Here is a 20,962-nt window from a genome sequence, read left to right on the forward strand (position 1 = left end):
ACACGATCAAATTTGCAAAAACTAAAGAAATTCTTTAAATATTAAAGGTTCTTCATTAGCAAGTTTAGTAAGTAGAACATGATTAACTTAAAGCCCCCCAAATTACAACAGCTAAAATAAGAGCCCAAAAGTTTAAACTAATTTTACAGAATTGAAAGGGACTTTATACCATAGACTTCTATCTCTAGAGCTTAAAATAAGGAGAAATAATTCTCAAATACACATATCAATCTATAATTTGAAAGCCGTATTAACAGAGATTCTATCTCTGTAGTTGAAAATAACAGAAAATAATTCTCAAATATTAATATCAATATTGTAATATATTAAGTGATCAAGTGTCCATATATTTCACTTTCATGGAAAAAATGTAGAACGGAGGATTCTAATCTCTGTCTGATGAATCTTTTCTAATTTCCACTGTGGACACACAGCCACAGGATCTAACCTGAAATCACTGCAGAGTGTATATGTCCAACATTTCACAATAGACTCATTTGTACCTCTTTTTTTAAGCTCTTGTACTAGGAAATAACTCTGGATTGGGCATTAACTTTTATTGTACTATGATTCATTCAAATTATTAGAATTCCTTTCTAACCATGACTGCACCTCCGTATTGGATCACAAAACTCTTGAAAATTTAACAGTTGGAGCTTGTGAGCTGGTATGAGACGGCTGAGGTTCAACACTTACTACAGCTGCAATGAGAAACGTTGCCTCGTCCACCGACTGCTGAGTCTAGAAGGCTGGAAGTCTTTCATCTTCAGGAGAAAGGGGTGTGGAGAAAGTTTTCCTAGTTCACCAGCTGTCTGAACTCGTTTCAGCAACACACCACTAGAAATGTCAGTGAGACAAGGTTCACCATCCGAGGGACGACTGATGACAGCATGTGAAGAAGAAGACGCGGTCAAATGAAAAGAAAAGAAGTTGATCATACTGAGGCTTGATTTCTTCTTTTTCTGTTACAGTCACGGGTACCAATGTTTTGCAGTTGATTTATGTATCGGACAACATGGTGGTAACTTATTTTGAAAATGATGATGGAGAGAAGATCACAAAAATAACTGAAGGTGTTGGTACATACTGTAGTTTATCCAGTACAAAGTAGATGTGTTCCTATGATCAGCATTTTTATACTAATGTGAGAAGTACACAGATACTTTATATTATGGCTTCGCTGCTGTTCAGACAGGAAAGAACTCACCTGCAATGTAGGGCACTTGGATTCTCTCCCTGGGTCAGGAAATCCCTGGGGGAGAGCATATGAACCCACTCCAGTATTCTTGGCTGGAGAACCCCATGGACAGAGGAGACTGGCAGGCAAGAGTTCATGGGATCAGAGTCAGATAGGACTGAGCAACTAACCCTAGCCCACCATATGAAGAAGCCCAGAACAGACGTGTGTTTACACAGAGAATTCAGACTTCATGTGACATGAGTCAGGGATATAGAAAGTCTGTCTACGAGAAAAATGAGGACATGTACCTACTGGGAATTCTATCAGATGACATTTTTAAACATGAGATACACTTGTCCCAGATTCCAAATGAAATACTCCAGGAAGCTCCATGAGTTTCTCACCAAGTATCACACAACAGAGTTGCCAGGTCCTAATGCCAAAGAGAACCAAGGTTTACGTCTGAGTTTAGCTGGCTCACAGGTCACGGCCATGGCTGCATTCATCTCTACAACAAACTCTTTCTTCTTTGTCACAATGTTTAAAATACTGCCCGAACTTGAGTGCTAAGCTCTGCAAATACCTCTCGATGACACTGAATTCCGCAGAGGAAGTGTGGACAGGCACGTCAATCATTCTGCCATCCGCGCAATCCCCTGGGTTCTCTGACATCCCGTTATCCTTTCTGCTACTATATGGGCATCAGAGGTGGATGGCTGTTCTGTGTCGTATTTGAGGATGACAAAGCCTGAACGAATCCCTGAGTGGGCCATGCGATGTTTTTACCAAATGTGGGTTCTTGCTGCCCGCCTTTCAAAAGCCAACTAAGAGCCCAGCTTCGTAGGAAGGAATGCCTGCTTTCATTCATATGCTGAAAACAAAGTGGGAGGGTCGACTTCTGTCCAAAGGCTGACTGCCCCACCCCACAACTGGCAACCAGTGGGGCAGGAGCTCTTGTAAACAGAGGGAGGGGGCTTCTTGCAGAAACAGCAGTCAGCTCTGACAGTCGTTTTGAAATTGGCCGTGAGCGGGTGACCAGCATTATCTTGATGTATTCGGTACAGTTAATCTTCAGTTCCAGGGTCGCTATGTTCCCATCTCCTGGACGTCAGTTCTCTAAATCGTGGCAGCTTCTGTCGTGGCTGCAGTCTGGTTATCAGGTAGTAAACTTGTCCACTAGGTGGGGGTTTCAGTGTCTGTAAGACAGCTCGCAGGATATGACCCAGAGTAATATCTACTGCCCTTGCAGAGGAACCACAGGTCCTTGTCTTTGCTTCATGACTACATTATCATTATTTCATCTCCTTTGTCTGTTTTCCTTTGCTATCTACATCCTCAATTCTCTGATTAAACGTATTCTTTGACTAAAATCTTTCACAGACAAAAGGCAGGCAGAAAATGTCAGGGGTGGGGCAAGGAACGTAAGGTCCTGCACCGTCTCATTGGGGGGTCAGTGTGCTTTTGATAATTCCGAATCATTCCCCTCTCCATTCATTGCATGAGGGTTCATGAAAACCCCAGGGATGGAATTCTAGAATGCACACAAAGTGAACAGGAAGAGTTAGAGTTGGGAAGAATTCTGAGTCTCAGACTCGCCATGAACTTCTTCAGTGTACCACAAAGTATTGCATCTCACTGTGAGCTTAAGCTCACAGGTGAATGATCTGTAGCTCACTCAGTACTTGTGAGAATGGGAACGTGATAACATGTTAACCATGTGGACTTCACCCCATGGAGAAACCGGAAGACCTGTGAGCACACTCAGGCACGTCTGTGGAACACTACCTGGAGAGCAGGGTTTAGGTGATGGGGAGAGAATGGTGCTGCTGAGTCTTACTGGACACTACAGGTAGGAGCCAGGTGACTCTCTGTAACAATAAAGGATTCTCATGCACACCTCTTGTGCCCTGTTTGCTATGAAATCCAGGCAGAGGAGACAGCTTCGCTCAAGAAGAACTTCAGAAGTATCAGGAGCTGAACAGTAAAAGGGGGATTCCAAATGAAAATATAGAAAATGTCATCGAAACAGGTAAAGCCCCAGAGGACAGCAGGTATCGGAAATGAAAACACATCACTAGGACATTCCTATCAAATTTCCCTTTCGCAGAGACATCTGTTATAAAAGCTGCTTTGAAATAATCCTTGGAAACAGAGGCATGTCAGTGGCCATCTTTCCCCTTATTCATTCTCTTTCACAGACAACTGTCCTCCACAAGAACAGAGAACATCAGTTGGGTGAGTAGACAGGTGACAGGTAGCAACACTGAGTTTGTTTTCTGTAGGTTAACATTTTTTGGGGGAAGGGGGGCGGGAGGGTATTTTTAACTGCTTTAAGAATGGGATACATACGCAATGTCATATTACCCAGTCATGAAAAAGAATGAAATACTGTCATTTGTAGCAACATGGAAGGACCTAGATATGGTCTTACTGAGAGAAGTTAAGTCAGAAAGAGAAACACAAATATATGCTATCACTTCTATGTGGAGTCTAAAGCATGATGCAAACGAACCATTCATAAAACAGAATCAGACTCTCAAACATAGAGAAAATTAGTGGTTACCAAAGGGTAAATTAGGAGTTTCAGATGAGCAGATACCCAGTAAAATATATAAAATAAACTAAAAAGATCTACAATTGAACTATAGTCAATGTCTTGTAGTAACATAAAAGAAGAAGAATCGATAAAAAGGTATACATTTACCTACACACACACACACACACACACACACACACACACATATATTAATGAGGGTTTCCAAGGTGACTCAGAGGTCAAGAAACTGCCTGCCAATGCAGGAAACACAGGAGAGGCTGGTTCTATCCCTGGCTCAGGACGACCCCTTGGAGTAGGAAATGGAAACCCCATCCAATATTCTTGCCTGGAAAATCCAATGAACGAGGAGTCTGGCAAGATATAGTCCATAGGACACAAAGTTTGGGACACACCTTAGTGACTCGGAAACAACAAATGTTTAGATGAATTACTTTCCTCTATACATGACACTAATGCCACATAAAGCATCTGTCTACAATGCGGGAGACCCAGGTTCGATCCCTGGGTCAGGAAGATCCGCTGGAGAAGGAAATGGCAATCCACTCCAGTACTATTGCCTGGAAAAGCCCATGGACAGAGGAGCCTGGTAGGCTACAGTCCATGGGGCCGCAAAGAGTTGGACATGACTGAGCAACTTTCCTGTTCCTGTAATACAGCATTGTGCATCAACTACACATCAACAAAAATCAATTTTCAAAAAGAATGGGATGACAGAACATTTCACATTGCCGCTGGCCAAAAGCTCAGACTTCCTTAAGTATTTGTATTAGATATCTGAAGACTGACATGGTCTAGACTCCACAGAATGATGCTTTGAGGACAATGGGGGTGGTGTGATGCCCTGAGCTGTGAGTTACGATGATTGCTGGGGAATCCCACTGGGAATGACTTGGTAGCCACTACACATCCCTGATGAAATATGAGCCTACAGAAGTCACTTAGTTTACAATCTCCTACATTTCACAGCTCTGAATACGTAATGTAGTACCTCTCAACATAAGACTTGATACCAGACTGCTCACAACTAATTTCACCAGGTGGTAATTCTGTGCAACCACACAGGGGCAAACACACACAGATGAACTTCTGCGGAATGAATCTCGTAGGAAAACTTCTACACTGTTTCCATTAAAAACGGTTTTTCTTTTATAATTCCCCCTCTGGGCAATATCATATTAACCCTAGAAAGCTCAACAACCTTTTACTCTCCTTTCAGGCTCAAAGAAAAAAATGAAGGGAGAATACGGGCAGCATCGAAGCAGGAATGTGTCCCAATCATACGTATGAAGATAATGGACCTTTCCCTTGAAATCATCATTCCCTCTCTCCCAGGAAATCATGACCCAGAACCCACGGGTTTCCAACTAGGAATGTCCTCTCTTCTTCCGGATGTTACTGGATTCCTAATCTGATCAATAAATTCATTACTGCATATATGTGTAGTGAACAAACTTCCATTGGCAAATGCACACAACATGTAAATTCAACTATGAAGAAAATCTTCCTTTGTACAACAAAGCAGGAGGTAACTGTTTAGGACATGTGGTGTGAGTTCTGCAAGTGTGTTTCCGAGAAGAGAGAAAAACCCACAGAGGGTAGTTGTATATGGTGACATAAGGTTCCTATCAGATGTCACGGGAGAGATGGAATTGCTTAGTCAGACAGCTTCAAAAAGAATCTGAGCTGTCCTGAGGAACACATGAAAACAACTCAAGTATGGGGTTAAGCAGTGTTCATCGGCTGTGAGGTTGCAGGGGCTGGTAAGGATTTTGCAGCCTGCAGTCTCCCAGGGGGCACAGTGGGAAAGAATACACCTACTAAGGCAGGAGACACAAGGATAAACTTTGATCCCTAGGTCGAGAAGATGCCCCAGAGGAGGAAATGGTAATCCGCTCCAGGATTCTTGCCAGGTGAATCCCACAGACGGAGGAGCCTGGTGGGCTACTGTCCATGGGGTCACAAGAGTCAGACGCAATTTATCAACTGAGCACACACACACATACAACAAAACTGAACAGTGTTTACTAAAGAAAGAACCCTGATGGTGTTTACAATGCACGGGGTCTCTCGTGTCCAACTAGGGGGTGCTACTATCCAGCTCAACCTCAGAAGCACAGGCCTTTATGCTGATGCAGGTGCAGAATTACCTAAAGCTCTGCATATAAGTTCCTCATCAGACATTTTTCAAAATAACAGTCATTGATTGGTGCCAACTGATGGGAAGAAAATAGCATCATGGGTACCCAATAGATCATGCAACTGGACCAGACAGTTCTGTTCAGTTCAGTCACTCAGTCCTATCCAACTCTTTGCAACCCCATGGACCACTGCACTCTAGGCCTCCCTGTCCATCACCAGCTCCCGGGGTTTACTAAAACTCATGTCCATTGAGTAGGTGATGCCATCCAACCATCTCATCCTCTGTCATCCCCTTCTCCTCGTGCCTTCAATCTTTCCCAGCATCAGGGTCTTTTCAAAAGAGTCAGCTCTTTGCATCAGGTGACCAAAGGACTGGAGTTTCAGCTTCAGCATCAGTCCTTCCAATGAACACCCAGGACTGATGTCCTTAGGATGGACTGCTTGGATCTCCTTGCAATCCAAGGGACTCTCAAGTGTCTTCTCCAACACCACAGTTCAAAAGCATCAATTCTTCGGCACTCAGCTTTCTTTATAGTCCAACTCTCACATCCGTACATGACCACTGGAAAAACCATAGCCCTGCCTAGATGGACCTTCGCTGGCAAAGTAATGTCTCTGCTTTTTAATATGCTGTCTACGTTGGTCATAACTTTTCTTTCAAGGAGTAAGCGTCTTTTTATTTCATGGCTGCAGTCACCATCTGCAGTGATTTTGGAGGACCTCCCATGCAAGAAAAAAAAAAAAAAAAACAGTTTGAGTATTCTTTGGTGGGACCAGAAAAGAGACCAGGAAAAATGTTTAAAGGAGATAGGAAAGATGAGGCAGTCCTAGACAACTCAGTCGTCTGTCATGCGCTTCTGAGGATAAGGAAGGCTGGGTGCACCTGAAATCCTGCAGGAGTGAGAGGAAAGGCAAAATCGGGCACTGGGCACCCACCTTGCCAGGGCTCTTTGTAAACTAGATGCATTTAATTGCTTGTAACAACCACACTGTGGTCTCCAAGGTCAAGATATTTGTATCCATTAACTGGAGTTGTTGACAGAAAATGGAACAGTAGTGGTTGACGACTAAGCTATACCCTCTCCTGGATCACTGCCTTGTGTGCTGAAGGGGCTGGCATAACTCAGTGAAGCTATGAAACTTTTCGTGCAGGGCCACCCAAGGCAGGACAGACCATAGTGAAGAGTTCCGAGAGAACGTGACCCACTGGAGGAGCGCATGGCCAACCGCTCCAGTATCATTGCTGTGGGAACCCCATGAGCTGTATAAAAAGGCAAACAGACATGACACTGAAAGATGAGCCCGCCAGGTTGGAAGGTGTCCAATATTGCTGCTGGGGAAGAGTGGAGAGCGACTCCTAATAGCCCCAGAAAGGATGAAGCTGCTACTGCTGCTGCTAACTCGCTTCAGTACTGTGTCTGACTCTGTGCGACCCCATAGACGGTACCCCACCAGGCTCCTCCATCCCTGGATTTCTCCAGGCAAGAACACGGGAGTAGGTTTCCATTTCCTTATCTGCAGCCAGCATTTATTCAACAGTTATGTGTTTTGGCTCCAAAACGTAGCAAAACTAATGTCTTGCTCTTTCAGACACCCTCAGTAAAATGAAACACACACTACTCTGGCTTCCCTGGTGCCTCAGCTGGTAAAGAATCTGCCTGCAATGCAGGAGTCCTGGGTTCAATCCTTGGGTTGGGAACATACCATGGAGAAGGGAACAGTTACCCACTCCAGTATTCTGGCCTAGAGAATTCCAGGGACTCTATAGTCCATGGGGTCACAAAGAGCTGAATGTGACTGAATTACTTTCACTTTCGAATATCCATAAATGGATGAGAAATCCTATCTTCTCAAGCTTGTGAACCATGAAAGCTTTGCTTTTGAGACAAACTTGTTGAAGGCCACGCATGTGATCTTCACGTTCTAACTGTCTTTAGTAAGTAAGTGAAGTCGCTCAGTCATGTCCAACTCTTTGCGACCCTATGGACTCCCAGCCTGGACCCCCAGGCTCCTCTGAACATGGGACTTTCCAGGCAATAGTACTCGAGTGGATTGCCATTTCCTTCTCCAGCAGATGTTCTCAACCCAGGGATTGAACCCGAGTCTCCCGCACTGTAGACAGACGCTTTACCGTTCTAACTGTCTTTAAGACTGCCCCCCAAAAATGAATCAAGAATGGGGAAACACAAACCAGAACACAAAGAAATCTGCTCTAGGGGAAGGGACGGGAATATAGAGACAAACAGATTTTGGAAACAGATGCAAAGGAGATTCAGAAGAAGATAATAATTTTATAGGGAAAACTATTGGAGAAATTGGAAACGCACATGCAAAAAAGATACCAAGAGCTCAATCCTTTCATTGCTCCATGTTTGACAATTTACACAGAAACTCATAGACGTACATTTAAGAGCAAAAGCAAGAAAGACTCTAGAGGTGAAGAGGTGGATAATCTCTGACTAAAGATTAGGTTGTTACTGATTAGAATATACACCAACCAGGATCCCACACTGGGAACAGAACATGAATAATCAAGCCTCAATTAAAATATTTACATCTTTGAGGGACAAGCTTAAGGAAACACAAGAGAAGCCAGCAACGATGGGGGAAATCTATTGGCCTATCTCCATCTGAAAAGAGACTCGTGTGCAGAATGTGTTGAAAAACGTAATAACTTCATAGAAAACAAACAAATAATTCACTCAGTGATGAACAAGTGACTTGCAGAGACACTTAACAGAGAAAATAGACAAACGGCAATTCCACCTCTTTATTCTTTCAGGAAATGGAAAGTACCATGGAAACTGGATACAATCACACATTATTATAATAATAAAATGAAAATGGCTGACCCCACTGAGTCCTGGCAAGGATGGAGCAATGGAAAGTCTCATTCCCTGTTGGCAGGAATCGAAAATCAGAAGGCATTGAGATCCAACAGTTCCACGCCCAAGTCTCTCCCCAGAAGATAAGATGGCTCACTTCCGTACAAAGACTCGTCTATGAACATGCATCCGTCCACACTGGCATGGATAAAAATGGGACATATCCTGATGATACTATGCAGGGGTAATGGGAACAGTCTATAAAAAAATATAGATGTTTATTCAGACAAATATGCGGAGGGAAAGAAGTTGGAAACACACACACGAGGAAATGGAACTTGAGGTACAAAGTGCTATGTATAAGATAAATAATGGACAAAGATTATCTGAAAAATAAAGATTGTACAACACAGGGAATAAAAAAGCCAATATTTATATAACTTCAGAAAGAGAAATAAAATTATGAATACCTCCTATAAGGTACACCTGTAACAAAAAATATTGTGCATCAACTATATTTCAATTTCAATATTCAAATAATATAGACCTTTCTGAGGAATGCCCTGATAACTGATTCCTGGTAGACACCAGATATTTATCTTCTTAAACTGAAGGCGCCATCATCAGTTTTAGAAAATAAGCTTAAACAGACCTCTTCAATGTGAAAGATAAAACACAGGAGTTGTATAAGAAGCACAGAATGCCAAAATGCTCCGCTGCCAACCAGGATGTCAGAAGACCACATCTATGTAACCTACGTCTTGTGATTAAACACTGTCAGATCACTATGTACTCTGCCAAGAGACGGGTCCTATAAAAAGTGGAAGCAATGCACATTCTGTCCAGTAACTGGGCACCCTCAGATTCTGTAGAAGGATGATGAGAGTCAGAAGTTGCAGGTTCTGTTGCTGAGTCTTGTCCTTGTCCTGGTTTGTGCCGCCCAGGAAACTCCAGCTGAGATAGACCCCTCAAAGGTACCCAGCATGAGCTGATCTGCTAGGAGGTCTTGCTTGTTTGAGTGTGTGAGTGTGTGTTTGCGTGTGTGTGTCTGCGAGGTTGTGTGTGCATGTGGCACAGATATTCTTTTATATGTTTCTATACATGAACAGCTTGTATACATATCTTGGTCCACGTATCTACATGAGCATAATATCACCCTCTGTCTATCTGCTCTTTCCCTTTTTTTTCTTTTTTAATCTTGTCTGTATGTTAAAAAAAAAGTGCTATCATTCAGAAAGTTATGAACTGTGACAATCTTTATTGTCATTGTTTCATTTATTTCAAATAACTCTGAATTCTCTGCTAAAATCTCTGAATTTGATGTTTTCTGCTCCAACAGGAAAGACGATTTCATGTCGTGTTATTCAGCAAGGTAGGGGGTATAACTCCTCTTTGCTTAATAAGATTTAATTTACATCTTTTCTGTGGTAAATGCAGAAGCATAGTGGTGCTGTATATTGGTGAGTAACCAGAGAAGAGATGGACTGGCATTTATGAGCAACTTCCTTCTTAGGTTACAGGAGAGTGGCGCACCATTTATGCACCGCAGACAACAAGGAGAAGGTTGTGGAAGGGGGCCCACTGAGGGGTTACTATCCTCAGACTGAATGTATCAATGACTGTGAATACGTCTCCCTTACATTGTATGCCAAGTAAGCACAATCTGCCTCCACGGAGAACATGACTTCTGACATGGGGTCTGGTCTCCATGTGCACTGAGAGGTGTGAGTCATGGCTGTGAAGTTGGGTGTGCAAACTCTATTCCAAGAAGGGTGTCCTCAAGCCCTGGGGAGTGAATGGTGATGAAGGAATGTCTTGTCTGTTGGCTTTTCAAGATTGACGGGAGATGCCAATTATTCACAGAAGTGCTAAAGAGAGAAGGAGGAGAAGTTTACGAAATAGGATGTGAGTATTGCAGCTTCTCGGGTTGTCTTCCCCAAACCAAAGAACGTATTCAGATTGATAGTCTCCGTTTCATCCAAGACAACTAGATGTCTAGATCGGTGAACTATTTCCTCTACTCATTACCAGGGCAACCTTGGAAAAGCCATTTAATTTTTTAACAATCAATTCTTTCCCACAACACCAGGATGAGGTTCAAGGGTCGAATGTGGCCACTGATGGTCTCTGAGAAAAAGCCCCAGAACATTGACTCCTCACGTTTCTTGGGCATGGAGAACTGAAATAACCTACATAGGATAATAAGGACTTTTTCACAATTTTTTCTTTCACTTGACCTACATGATGAATTTTGCTTTAAGTAAAGAAATTCTTTAAATATTAAAAGTTTTTCATTAGCAAGTTTGGTAAGTAGAACAAAATTAACTTAAAGCCCTAAAATGACAACAGCTAAAATAAGAGTGAAAATTTCAAACTTAATTTTACATAATTTGAAAGGGACTTTTAGCATAGACTTCTATCTCTATAGCTTAAAATAAGGAGAAATAATTCTCAAATAGGAATATTAATACATAACTTGAAAGGGTAATTAGCATAGGTTTCTATCTGTAATAAAATAACAGGAAATAAATCTCAAATATTAATATCAATACTGTAATATTCTATCCAGTGATCAAATGTCGATGTTTCATGATGACGGGAAAAAATGTACAATAGAGCACTCTAATCTTGGTCTGCTGCATTTATTTTATTTTTCAGCTGTGGGAACACAGCCACAGGAAGAAATCTGCAATCATTTCAGAGTTTATGCGTCTGACATTTTGCCATAGACTCATCTGTGCGTCTTCAATTAGCCCTTCTACTACTAAATAACTCTGGATGATGTACTAACTTTGATTTAAATATCATTCATTTAAAATTTTTGAATTCCTTTCTAACCATGACTGTACTGGCAAACTGGGTCACAAAATTCCTGAATATTTAACAGTCAGCTCTTGTGAGCTCGCATGAGATGGTTGAGATTCAAACCTACTAGAGCTGCAATAAGCAACTTTTGACTCATCCACCAACTGCGCAGTCTAGAAGACGGGAAGTCTTCATTCTCTTCAGGAGAACGGGGTGCGGAGAAAGCTTTCCTAGTTTGCTAACTAGTTCACTAACCAGTTCTAACAGCACATCGCTAGAAATCTCAGTGAGATAGAGTCAACCATCTGAGGGAAGACTGATGATTGCATGTGAAGAATAAGACACTCTCAAATGAAAAGAAGTTAATCATATTGAAGTTTGATTTTTTTTCCTTCTGTTATAGACACGGGTATAAATGTTTTGCAGCTGATTCATGTACCAGATAACATGCTGGTAACTAATTTTGAAAATGATGATGGACAGAAGATCACAAAAGTAACTGAAGTTGCCGGTAGGTACTGTAGCTTACCCAATATAAACTAGATGTGTTCACACGATCAGTGTTTTTACAGAAAGGAGAGAGGTACACACATAACTTATATCAGGGCCTGACTGGTGGTTCAGATTGGAAAGAACCCACCTGCAGTGAGGGACACCTGGGTTTGATCCCTGGGTTGGGAAGATTCCCTGGAGGAGGGCATGGGAACCCACACGAATATTATTGCCTCGAAAATACCCATGGAAAGAGGAGCCTGATAGGCTACAGTCCATGGGGTCACAAAGAGTTGGACATGACTGAGTGACTAAGCACAGAACCTTATATGGAATACACTGGAACAAATGTGTGTTCACATGGAGAATTCAGACTTCACAGGACATGAGTCAGGGATATAGAAAGGTTGTCTGCTAGAAAAATGAGGAAATGTATCCACTGGGGATTCTATCAGATGGCTCTTTTAAAAATGAGATACATAAGTTCCCAAACCAATACAGTATTGTAAAGTAAAAAAAAATAATAATAATAATAATAAAATAATTTTAAAAATGAATTAAAAATAAATTTAAAAAAATTATGAAAGCAGAGCTCATTCAATTAAAAAATAAATAAATTTAAAAATAAAAGCAGAGCTCAAGAACTATTAAAAAAAAATGAGATACACTTATCCCAGACTTCAAATGAAATATTCTAGGATGCTCCATGACTTTCTCGCCGAGTATCACACAACAGAGTTGCCGGGTCCTGACACCAAAAAGAACCAAGGTTTAACTCGGAGTTTAGCAGACTCACAGGTCCCGGCCATGACTGCATTCATCTCCACCACAAACACTTTCTTCTTTATCACAGTCATGAAAGTACTGCCTGAACCTGAACCCAAAGCTCTGCATATACCACTGGACCATATTGAAGACTGCAGAGGCAGTGTGGTCAGGAATGTCAGTCTTTCTGCAATCTGGCCAATCCCCTGGATTCACTGACATGTCCCTCTATCCTTTCTCATATTATACCCTCACTGGAGATGGGTGGGTGTTGTGTCTGGTCTTTGAGGATGACAAAGCATGAGTTTTTTCCTCAGTAGCATCTGTGATGTGGTTACCAAAAGTGGGTTCCTGCTGCCCACCCTTCAAAAGCCAAATGAGACGCCAGCTTCATAGAAAGAAAAGTCTTCTTTCGTTCAGATGCTGACAACTGGGTGGAGGGTGGACTTCTGTACAAAGGCTGAATGCCCCACCCCACAACTGACATTCAGGAAGTTAGAGTTCTATAGACAGAGGAAACAGGCTCCTTGCAGAAACAACAGAGTCAACTCAGACAGTCACTTTGAACTTGATTGGTGGTCTGACCAGCATCATCATGACTGTTTCAAACACAGTTAATCGACAGCTCCAGGGTCACTGTAATCCCATGTCCTTGACGTCAATTCTCTGAATCGTGGCAGCTTATGTCACGGTTACAGTCTGGTCATCCTGAAGTTAACCTGTCCACTGGGTGCGGCTTTCAGTGTCTATAAGACAGCTCACAGAATGGCCCCAAACGGTATCTATTGCCCCTTGGGGAGGAAATAGAGGTCCTTGTCTTTGCTTCACGAACACACCATTATTTGCTCTCCTTTGACTGGCTTCCTTATTTCCCAGGTTCTTACTGCTCTGCTTAAACTTATTCTTTGAGTAGAATCTTTCACAGACAGAAGGCAGGCCAAAATCATGCTGAGTGGAGCAAGGATCACAGGGTCCTGCACTGTCTCAATGGGGTCCGTGTGCTTCTGAAAAATCCAAATCATTCCCCCGCCGCATTCATTTCAGGAGGGATCATGAAAACCTCAGGGATGGACTTCTAGGATGTGGACAAAATGGACAGGAAGAGTTAGAGTTGGGGGGAGTTCTGAGTCTCAGACTGTCCATGGCCTTCTTCGACGTTCCACGAAAGACTGCATCTCCCTGGGGCATGCTTAAGCTCAGAGCTGAATGATCTGTAGCTCACTCGGGAGCTGTGAGGAGTGGAACATGTTAACCGTGTGGACTCTACCACCACGGACCCAGCTGAAGACCAGTGTGCACACTTGGGCACCTCTGTGGAAAACTATCTGAAGAGCACTGCCTAGGTGATGGTGGAGGGCAGCAGTGTTGGTGAGGCTTACCCATCACTACAGGTACGAGCCAGGTGACTCTCTATAACCTATGAAAGATTCTAAGGCACACCTCTTCCGCCCTGTTTGCTATGAAATCTGGCAGAAGGAGACAGTTTCACTCAAGAAAAACTTCAAAAGTATCTGGAGCTAAACAATGAAAGAGGGATTCCAAATGAAAATATAGAAAATGTCATTGAAACAGGTAAAGCCCCAGAGGACAACAGGTATCTGAAATGAAAACCACATCCCTAGGACATTCAATTCAAAATGCCCCTTGGCACAGACATCTTCGTAAAGAGCTGTTATGAAAAATTCTTGGAAATAAAGGCATGTCAATGGTCATTATTCCCCATGTTCATTCTCCTTCTCAGACAATTGTCCTCCACAAGAACAGAGAAAATCAGTTGGGTGAGTAGAAATATACCACGTATAACACTGAGCTTTTTTACACTAGGCTAACACTTTGGTGGGGGGAGGCGTTCACTGCTTTAACAATGAGATGCATACACAGTGGAGTATTGCCCACCCATGAAAAAAAGGATGAAATAGGCCATTTGCAGCAACATGCATGGAGCTAGAGATGATCTTCCTAAGCAAGTCACAAAGGAAAGCGAAACATGGTTTTATCACTTCCATGTGGAATCTAAACTACGATGCAAATGAGCCATTAATAAAACAGAAACAGACTCTCAACAGAGAAAAAACTAATGGTTACCAAAGGGGAAGCAGGCAAGGGGTAAATTAGCAAATACACACTAAAATATGTAAAATAAACAGCAAAGACCTACTGAAGAGCAGAGAGAACTATACCCAATGTCTTGTAATAACCTGACGAAGAAGAATCTAAAAAAGTATACATTTATCTACATAGGACGCATGGTGTGAATCACACAAGTCTCTTTTCGAGAAGGGAGAATAAACCACAGATGGTACTTTTATATGGTGATATAAGCTTCTGACCAGATGTCATGTGAGAGATGGAACTGGTTAGTCAGACTACTACAAACAGAATCTGAGCTGTTCCAAGTGGCACCTGAAATAAAAACTGAACTATGGTGTTAAGCAGCGTTCATCTGCTGTGGCTTTGCCAGGGGTGGTAAGGATGTTGCAGAATGCAGTCTTACATGCGCTTCCAGGAAGTGCAGTGGGGAAAAAAGATACACCTACAAAGAGAGGAGACACCTGAGCCGCAGGTTCAATCCCTGGGCCAAGGAGATGCACTGGAAAAGGAAGAGGTAGCCCCCTCCAGAATTCTCACCTGGAGAATCCCACGGACAGAGGAGCCTGGCAGGCTAGAGTCCACGGGGTTGCAAGAGTCAGACCTGATTTCTCAGCTGAGCACACACACACAAACAACAGACATGAACAGTGTTTACCGAGAAAGAGCTCGGGTGGTATTTACAAAGCATGGGGTCTGCAGTGTCTGACTCGGGGCAGCCACTCTCCAGCTCAAATCCCGGAGGCAGAGGCCTTGATGCTGCTGCAGGTGCTAAGCTACCTACAGTTCTGTATAAAAGCCCCTCATCAGACACTTTTCAAAGTGATAGGCATGGATTGCTGCCAACTGATGGGCAAAAGGAGAATCAAGGGCACCCCCGCAGGTCATGACACTGGACCAGACAAGAGATCAGAAAAGTCTGTAAGTGGTATGGGAAAGATGAGGCAGTCCTACACCACTCTGGAGCCCCCTGGTAGGCTCCTGAGGATGTGGAAGGCTCGGTGCAGCTGAAAGGCTGAGAAGTGACAGGGAAGACAAAACAGGGCACTGGGGATGTCGCCTGCCAGGACTCGTTGCAAGCTGCACGCACCTTGAATGCATGTTACAACCACACACGGCTCTCCAAGGTCCAGGTGTTTGTGTCCATTGACTCAAGTTGTCGACAGAAAATGGAACAGTATTGGTTGACGAATAAGCTGTGCCCCCTTCCTGAACTACTGCCTGTGTGCTGAAAGGCATGACTCAGTGAAGCTATGAGCCGTTTCGTGTAGGGCCACCAATGACAAACGTGTCACAGTGGAGAGTTCTGGCAGAAGGTGAACGTGATTCCCTGGAGGAACGCATGGCAAACCAACTCCAGTTTTCTTGCTTGGAGAGCTGCATGAGCTGTGTCAAATGGCATACAGATATGACAGTGAAAGATGAGCCCTCCAGGTTGGAAGGTGTCCAGTATTGCTACTGCGGAAGAGTGGAGGGCAGCTGCTAATAGCTCTGGGAAGAGTGAAGCTATGCTCACTTAGGTCTCACCCAAGGAAGCCAGCCTAAAATGCAGGATACAGCATGCTTGGGGCTGGTGCACGGGGATGACCCAGAGGGATGTTGTGGGGAGGGAGGTGGGAGGGGGGTTCATGTTTGGGATCGCGTGTACACCCGTGGTGGATTCATGTCAATGTATGGCAAAACCGATATAGTATTGTAAAGTAAAATAAAGTAAAAATAAAAATTTTTTTTAAAAAAGTAAAAAATTAAACAACAACAACAACAACAAAAAGTTAAAAAAAAAAAACCAACTAATTCTAAGAAACAAACCAAAACATCTGAGCAGAGGGACTTCTCCAGAGGCCCACTAGTTCAGAATCCACCTGCCAATGCAGGGGACACAGACTGAATTCCTCATCGGGGAAGATCCCACGTGCTGAATGACAAGCCCATGGACTTGTGTTTGTGCTAAAGAGCTTGAAAGATAGAACTGTCCCCATGAGAAGCGCTTGAACTGCAAGTAGAGAAAAGCACTCAGAGCACAGCACTGAGGCCCAGTCTGTGTTTTTAAATTAAAAAAAAAAAAACACCTGAGCAGAGGTTATAAGAAGTATCACTACTGAGACACACCATTAAAAGTGTCTTAAAAATTCTAACAGTAAAAGGTGCAGATTGAATCATGAAAACAACAGTAGGAATCAGGTAAGAAACATGAACCATTAAAAAATTTTATCTGAAAAATTACTTTCAAGGAACATTATCCAATTGAGGCTATAGCAAATCCTGGGAAAGAGGGATCCTCTATCACAAGTGCATTACATTTAATCCACTGAATCTAGGAACTCAGGACTTTCCAGGGAGTTAACGAGCAGGAAGGTAGAGTCAGAGAAAAAAAACGTCGCTGGTGATTTACATAAGACACAAGTTAAATAATACATTGGTCTCCTCACGTAGTAAGCCCGTGTGTGTGTGTGTGTGTGTGTGTGTGTGTGCGCGCGCGCGCGAGTGTGTGTGTGTGTGTGTTAGAGATAAAAACACTTAAAGTTCTGCCCTAATCAATGGATAGGTGTATGTGCAATCCTATTCATCATAGTCACCATGCTGTTCATTACATCTTTCTTTAAATCACATGAGCTCTTCAGATAATACAGTAAACAGAAAAACACATACAAAAAAAAAAGAAAGAAAGAAAGTAGAACTTACGTCAATTAAAGCCTTATGTTTGAAAGTAAATATCTACTTCTGTTGAAAACTCTGCAGCCAGCATTTACTCAAGGATTATTTCTTCTGGCTCCAAAATGTAGCAAAACTAATGTCTTGCTATTTCAGACACCCTTTGTGAAAATCAAAACATACATGCAATACTCTAAGATGCATAAATGGATGAAAATCCTATTTTCACAAGCTTGTGAACCGTGAACATTTTGCTTTTGGCACAGATTTGCTGAAGGCTAGTCATATGACCTTCATCCTCCGACTGTCTTTGCCTTGCCCAAAGGAAGGAATCTAGAGTGGGGAAAGATATACCAAAACACAACCAAATCTGCTCCTGGGAAAGGGACAGGAATATACAGACAAATAGACTTTGGATACAGTAACAAAGGAAATTCAGTAAAATAATTATCGTATAGGGAAAACTGTCAGGGAAATTGGAAATTCATATGACCAAAAAAATAATAATAATAATCACTTCAGCCCATGCATTGCTACGTGTTTTACAAGTTACACAGAGAGACTCACAGACCTGTGTAAGACAGAAAGCAAGAAAGACTCTAGAGGCAAAACACACGTGGATACACTGTGGACAAAGTTTGCATAGTTACTGATTAGGATATACACCAAGCAGGATCCCACACTGGGAACACTATGTTAATAACCAGGCCTCAGTCAAAATATTTGCATCTTTGGGGGACAACCTTACGGAAGCAGAAGACAAGCCAGCGATGGGGGAAAGATATTGAGTCCCTATCTGAAAAGGGACTCATATCCAGAATATCTTACAAACCTACAAACTGCATAAAAAATAAAACCTTAATAAACTCAGGAAGGAACAAATGACTTGCAGAGACACTTCACAAAGAGAATAGACAAATGGCAGCTCCCCCTCTGTATTCATTCAGGAAATGGAAATCACAAGTGTAACTGCATACCACCACACACTTATCTAAACGGAACACGACTGGGCGCATGGAATGCTGGCAAGGACAGAGCAAAGGCGACTCTCGTTTCCTGTAGGCAGGAATCAAGACTCAGAAGTCACTGAGACCCAGCAGTTCCACCCCTAAGTGACGACCCAGCCGATGAGCAGCTTAGTTCCTTAGAAAACCTGCCTATGAACATGTATCCATCAACACTGCAAAGGATAAAAGTGGGACATACCCTGAAGACATCATGCAGGGCCCATGGGAATACAAAAATTTAGGTTTTGCTCAAACGAATATGCTGACGGAAATAAGCCAGACACACACACACAGATTCAAAGTTTGAAAAATTCTAAAGAATACCAATTAACCTATTGTGCCTGCAAACTGAGGAGTGGGTTCCCAAGTCTGGGCTGGGGGAGGTGGTTGAAAAGGGCAGAAGTAGGTATCATCAGGGAGCCCAAGGATAGTTTTGAAGCTGACAGATATACTCAGATACTAACTGGGGAAAAGGTTTCACAGCTCTATTCATCCAAAGTTTATCCACTGTACAATCAGAAATATGTGAGTTTCTGTTGTGTGTCCGTTACATCTCAACCAAGAGTTTTAAAAACTCTTCTTTCAGTTCAGCTGTACAGCTCAGTTCAGTAACACAGGTCTAGTTTAATTTTTGTATTTTACAGCTCTAGTCAGGATCCATGCGTTTTCGTTTTTTATTATTACCATGGTCATCATTTCTTCTACTAATGGATTCTGGCCCACAGTAGTAGACATAATGGTCATCTGAGTTAAATTCAGCCATTCCGGTGCATTTTACTTTGTTGATTCCTCAAATGTCGACGTTCACTCTTGCCATCTCCTGTTTGATCACTTCCAGTTTGCCTTGATTCATGGACCTAACATCCCAGGTTCCTATGCAATATTGCTCTTTATAGTATCTGACCTTGCTTCCATCACCAGTCACATTCACCACTGGGTGTTGTTTTTGCTTTGGCTCCATCTCTTCATTCTGGCTGGAGTTATTTCTCCACTGATCTCCAGTAGCATACTGGGCACCTACCAACCTGGGGAGTTCCTCTTTCAGTGTCCTATCTTTCTGCCTTTTCATACTGTTCATAGGGCTCTCAAGGCAGGAATACTGAAGTGGCTTGCCGTTCGCTTCTCCAGGGGACCACATTTTGTCAGAACTCTTCACAATGATCCGTCCGTCTTGGGTGGCCCTACACACCGGGCTCATAGTTACACTGAGTTTAGACAAGGCTGTGGTCCATGCAACTAGACTGGTTAGTTTTCTGTGATGCTGGTTTTCAGTCTGTCTGCCCTCTGATGGAGAGAGGTAAGAGGCTTATGAAAGCTTCCTGATGGGATAGACTGACTGAGGGGGATACTGGCTCTTGCTCTGATGGGCGGGGCCATGCTCTGTAAACCTTTAATCCAATTTCTCTTGATGGGTGGAGCTGTGTTCTCTCCCTGTCATTTTGTGCTGCTGCTAAGTCCCTTCAGTCGTGTCCAACTCTGTGCGACCCCATAGACGGAAGCCCACCAGGCTCCCCCACCCCTGGGATTCTCCCTATTTACCTGGGGCCAAACTATGGTGGGGGTAATGAAGAAAATGGTGACTTCCCTCAAAAGATCCCAGGCATGCTCTGCTACAGTCCATGCCCCCAACCCTGCAGCAGGCCAACACTGACCCAGGCCGTCGCCAGAGACTCCCAGACACCCACAGGCATATCTCCTATGGGGTCAGTGTTCATTTCTCTTGAGTCTTGGTACACCAGCTTCTGTTGTGCCCTCTGAGTATATTTCCCAGTCCTATATAAGTTTTGTCTTCTCTATAGTGGGGTTAATGGCGACCTCCTCCAAGAGGATTAATGCCATTCCCATACCCAGAGACCCTGACCGTATGGCTGACCACTGCCAAACCGATGGGCCAAACTATGGAGGCTTCCCTGGTGGCTCAGATGGTAAAGAATCCGCCTGCAATGCTGGAGACCGAGGTTCGATCCCTGGGTTGGGAAGATCCCCTGGAGAAGGAAATGGCAACCCACACCAGTATGCTTGCTTGGAAAATTCCATGGACCGGTGAGCCTGGTGGGCTATAGTCCATGGGGTCCCAAAGAGTCAGACATGACTGAGTGGCTTCACTTCACTTCACTCAAACTATGGTGGCAGTAATGAAGAAAATGGTGACCTCCATCAAAACATCCCAAGCATGCATTGCCACAGCCCATACCCACACCCCTGCAGCAGGCCAACACTGACCCACACTGTCGCCAGAGACTCCTGGACACCCACAGGCATGTCTCCTATGGGGTCAGTGTTCGTTTCTCTTGAGTCCTGGAGAACAAGGTTCTGTTGTGTCCTCTGAGTCTATTTCCCAATCTTTGTAAGTTCTGGCTTCTCTATAGTGGGGCTCATGGCGACCTCCTCCAAGACGATTTATGTCATAGCCACACCCAGAGCCCCTGTCGGTGCGGTGGACCACAGCTGA

The 20,962-nt window shown here is 43.2% G+C and overlaps 1 protein-coding gene and 1 pseudogene across 1 annotated transcript in view; both read left to right on the plus strand.

The window, feature by feature from the left end:
* LOC138930124 (allergen Bos d 2-like) overlaps window positions 1-3,244 on the plus strand; it is a 62,684-nt gene extending 59,440 nt beyond the window's left edge. Inside the window, exons 4-5 of the mRNA XM_070289690.1 lie at window positions 972-1,079; window positions 3,108-3,244. Coding sequence (XP_070145791.1) covers window positions 972-1,079; window positions 3,108-3,244 — 245 coding nt within the window. The remainder of the gene's footprint in view (window positions 1-971; window positions 1,080-3,107) is intronic.
* Window positions 3,245-3,336: 92 nt separating this feature from the next.
* On the plus strand, window positions 3,337-20,962 carry LOC138930129 (allergen Bos d 2-like; annotated as a pseudogene).

The sequence above is a fragment of the Ovis canadensis genome, chromosome X (genome assembly GCF_042477335.2).
Source record: "Ovis canadensis isolate MfBH-ARS-UI-01 breed Bighorn chromosome X, ARS-UI_OviCan_v2, whole genome shotgun sequence".
Classification (NCBI taxonomy): Eukaryota; Metazoa; Chordata; class Mammalia; order Artiodactyla; family Bovidae; genus Ovis; species Ovis canadensis.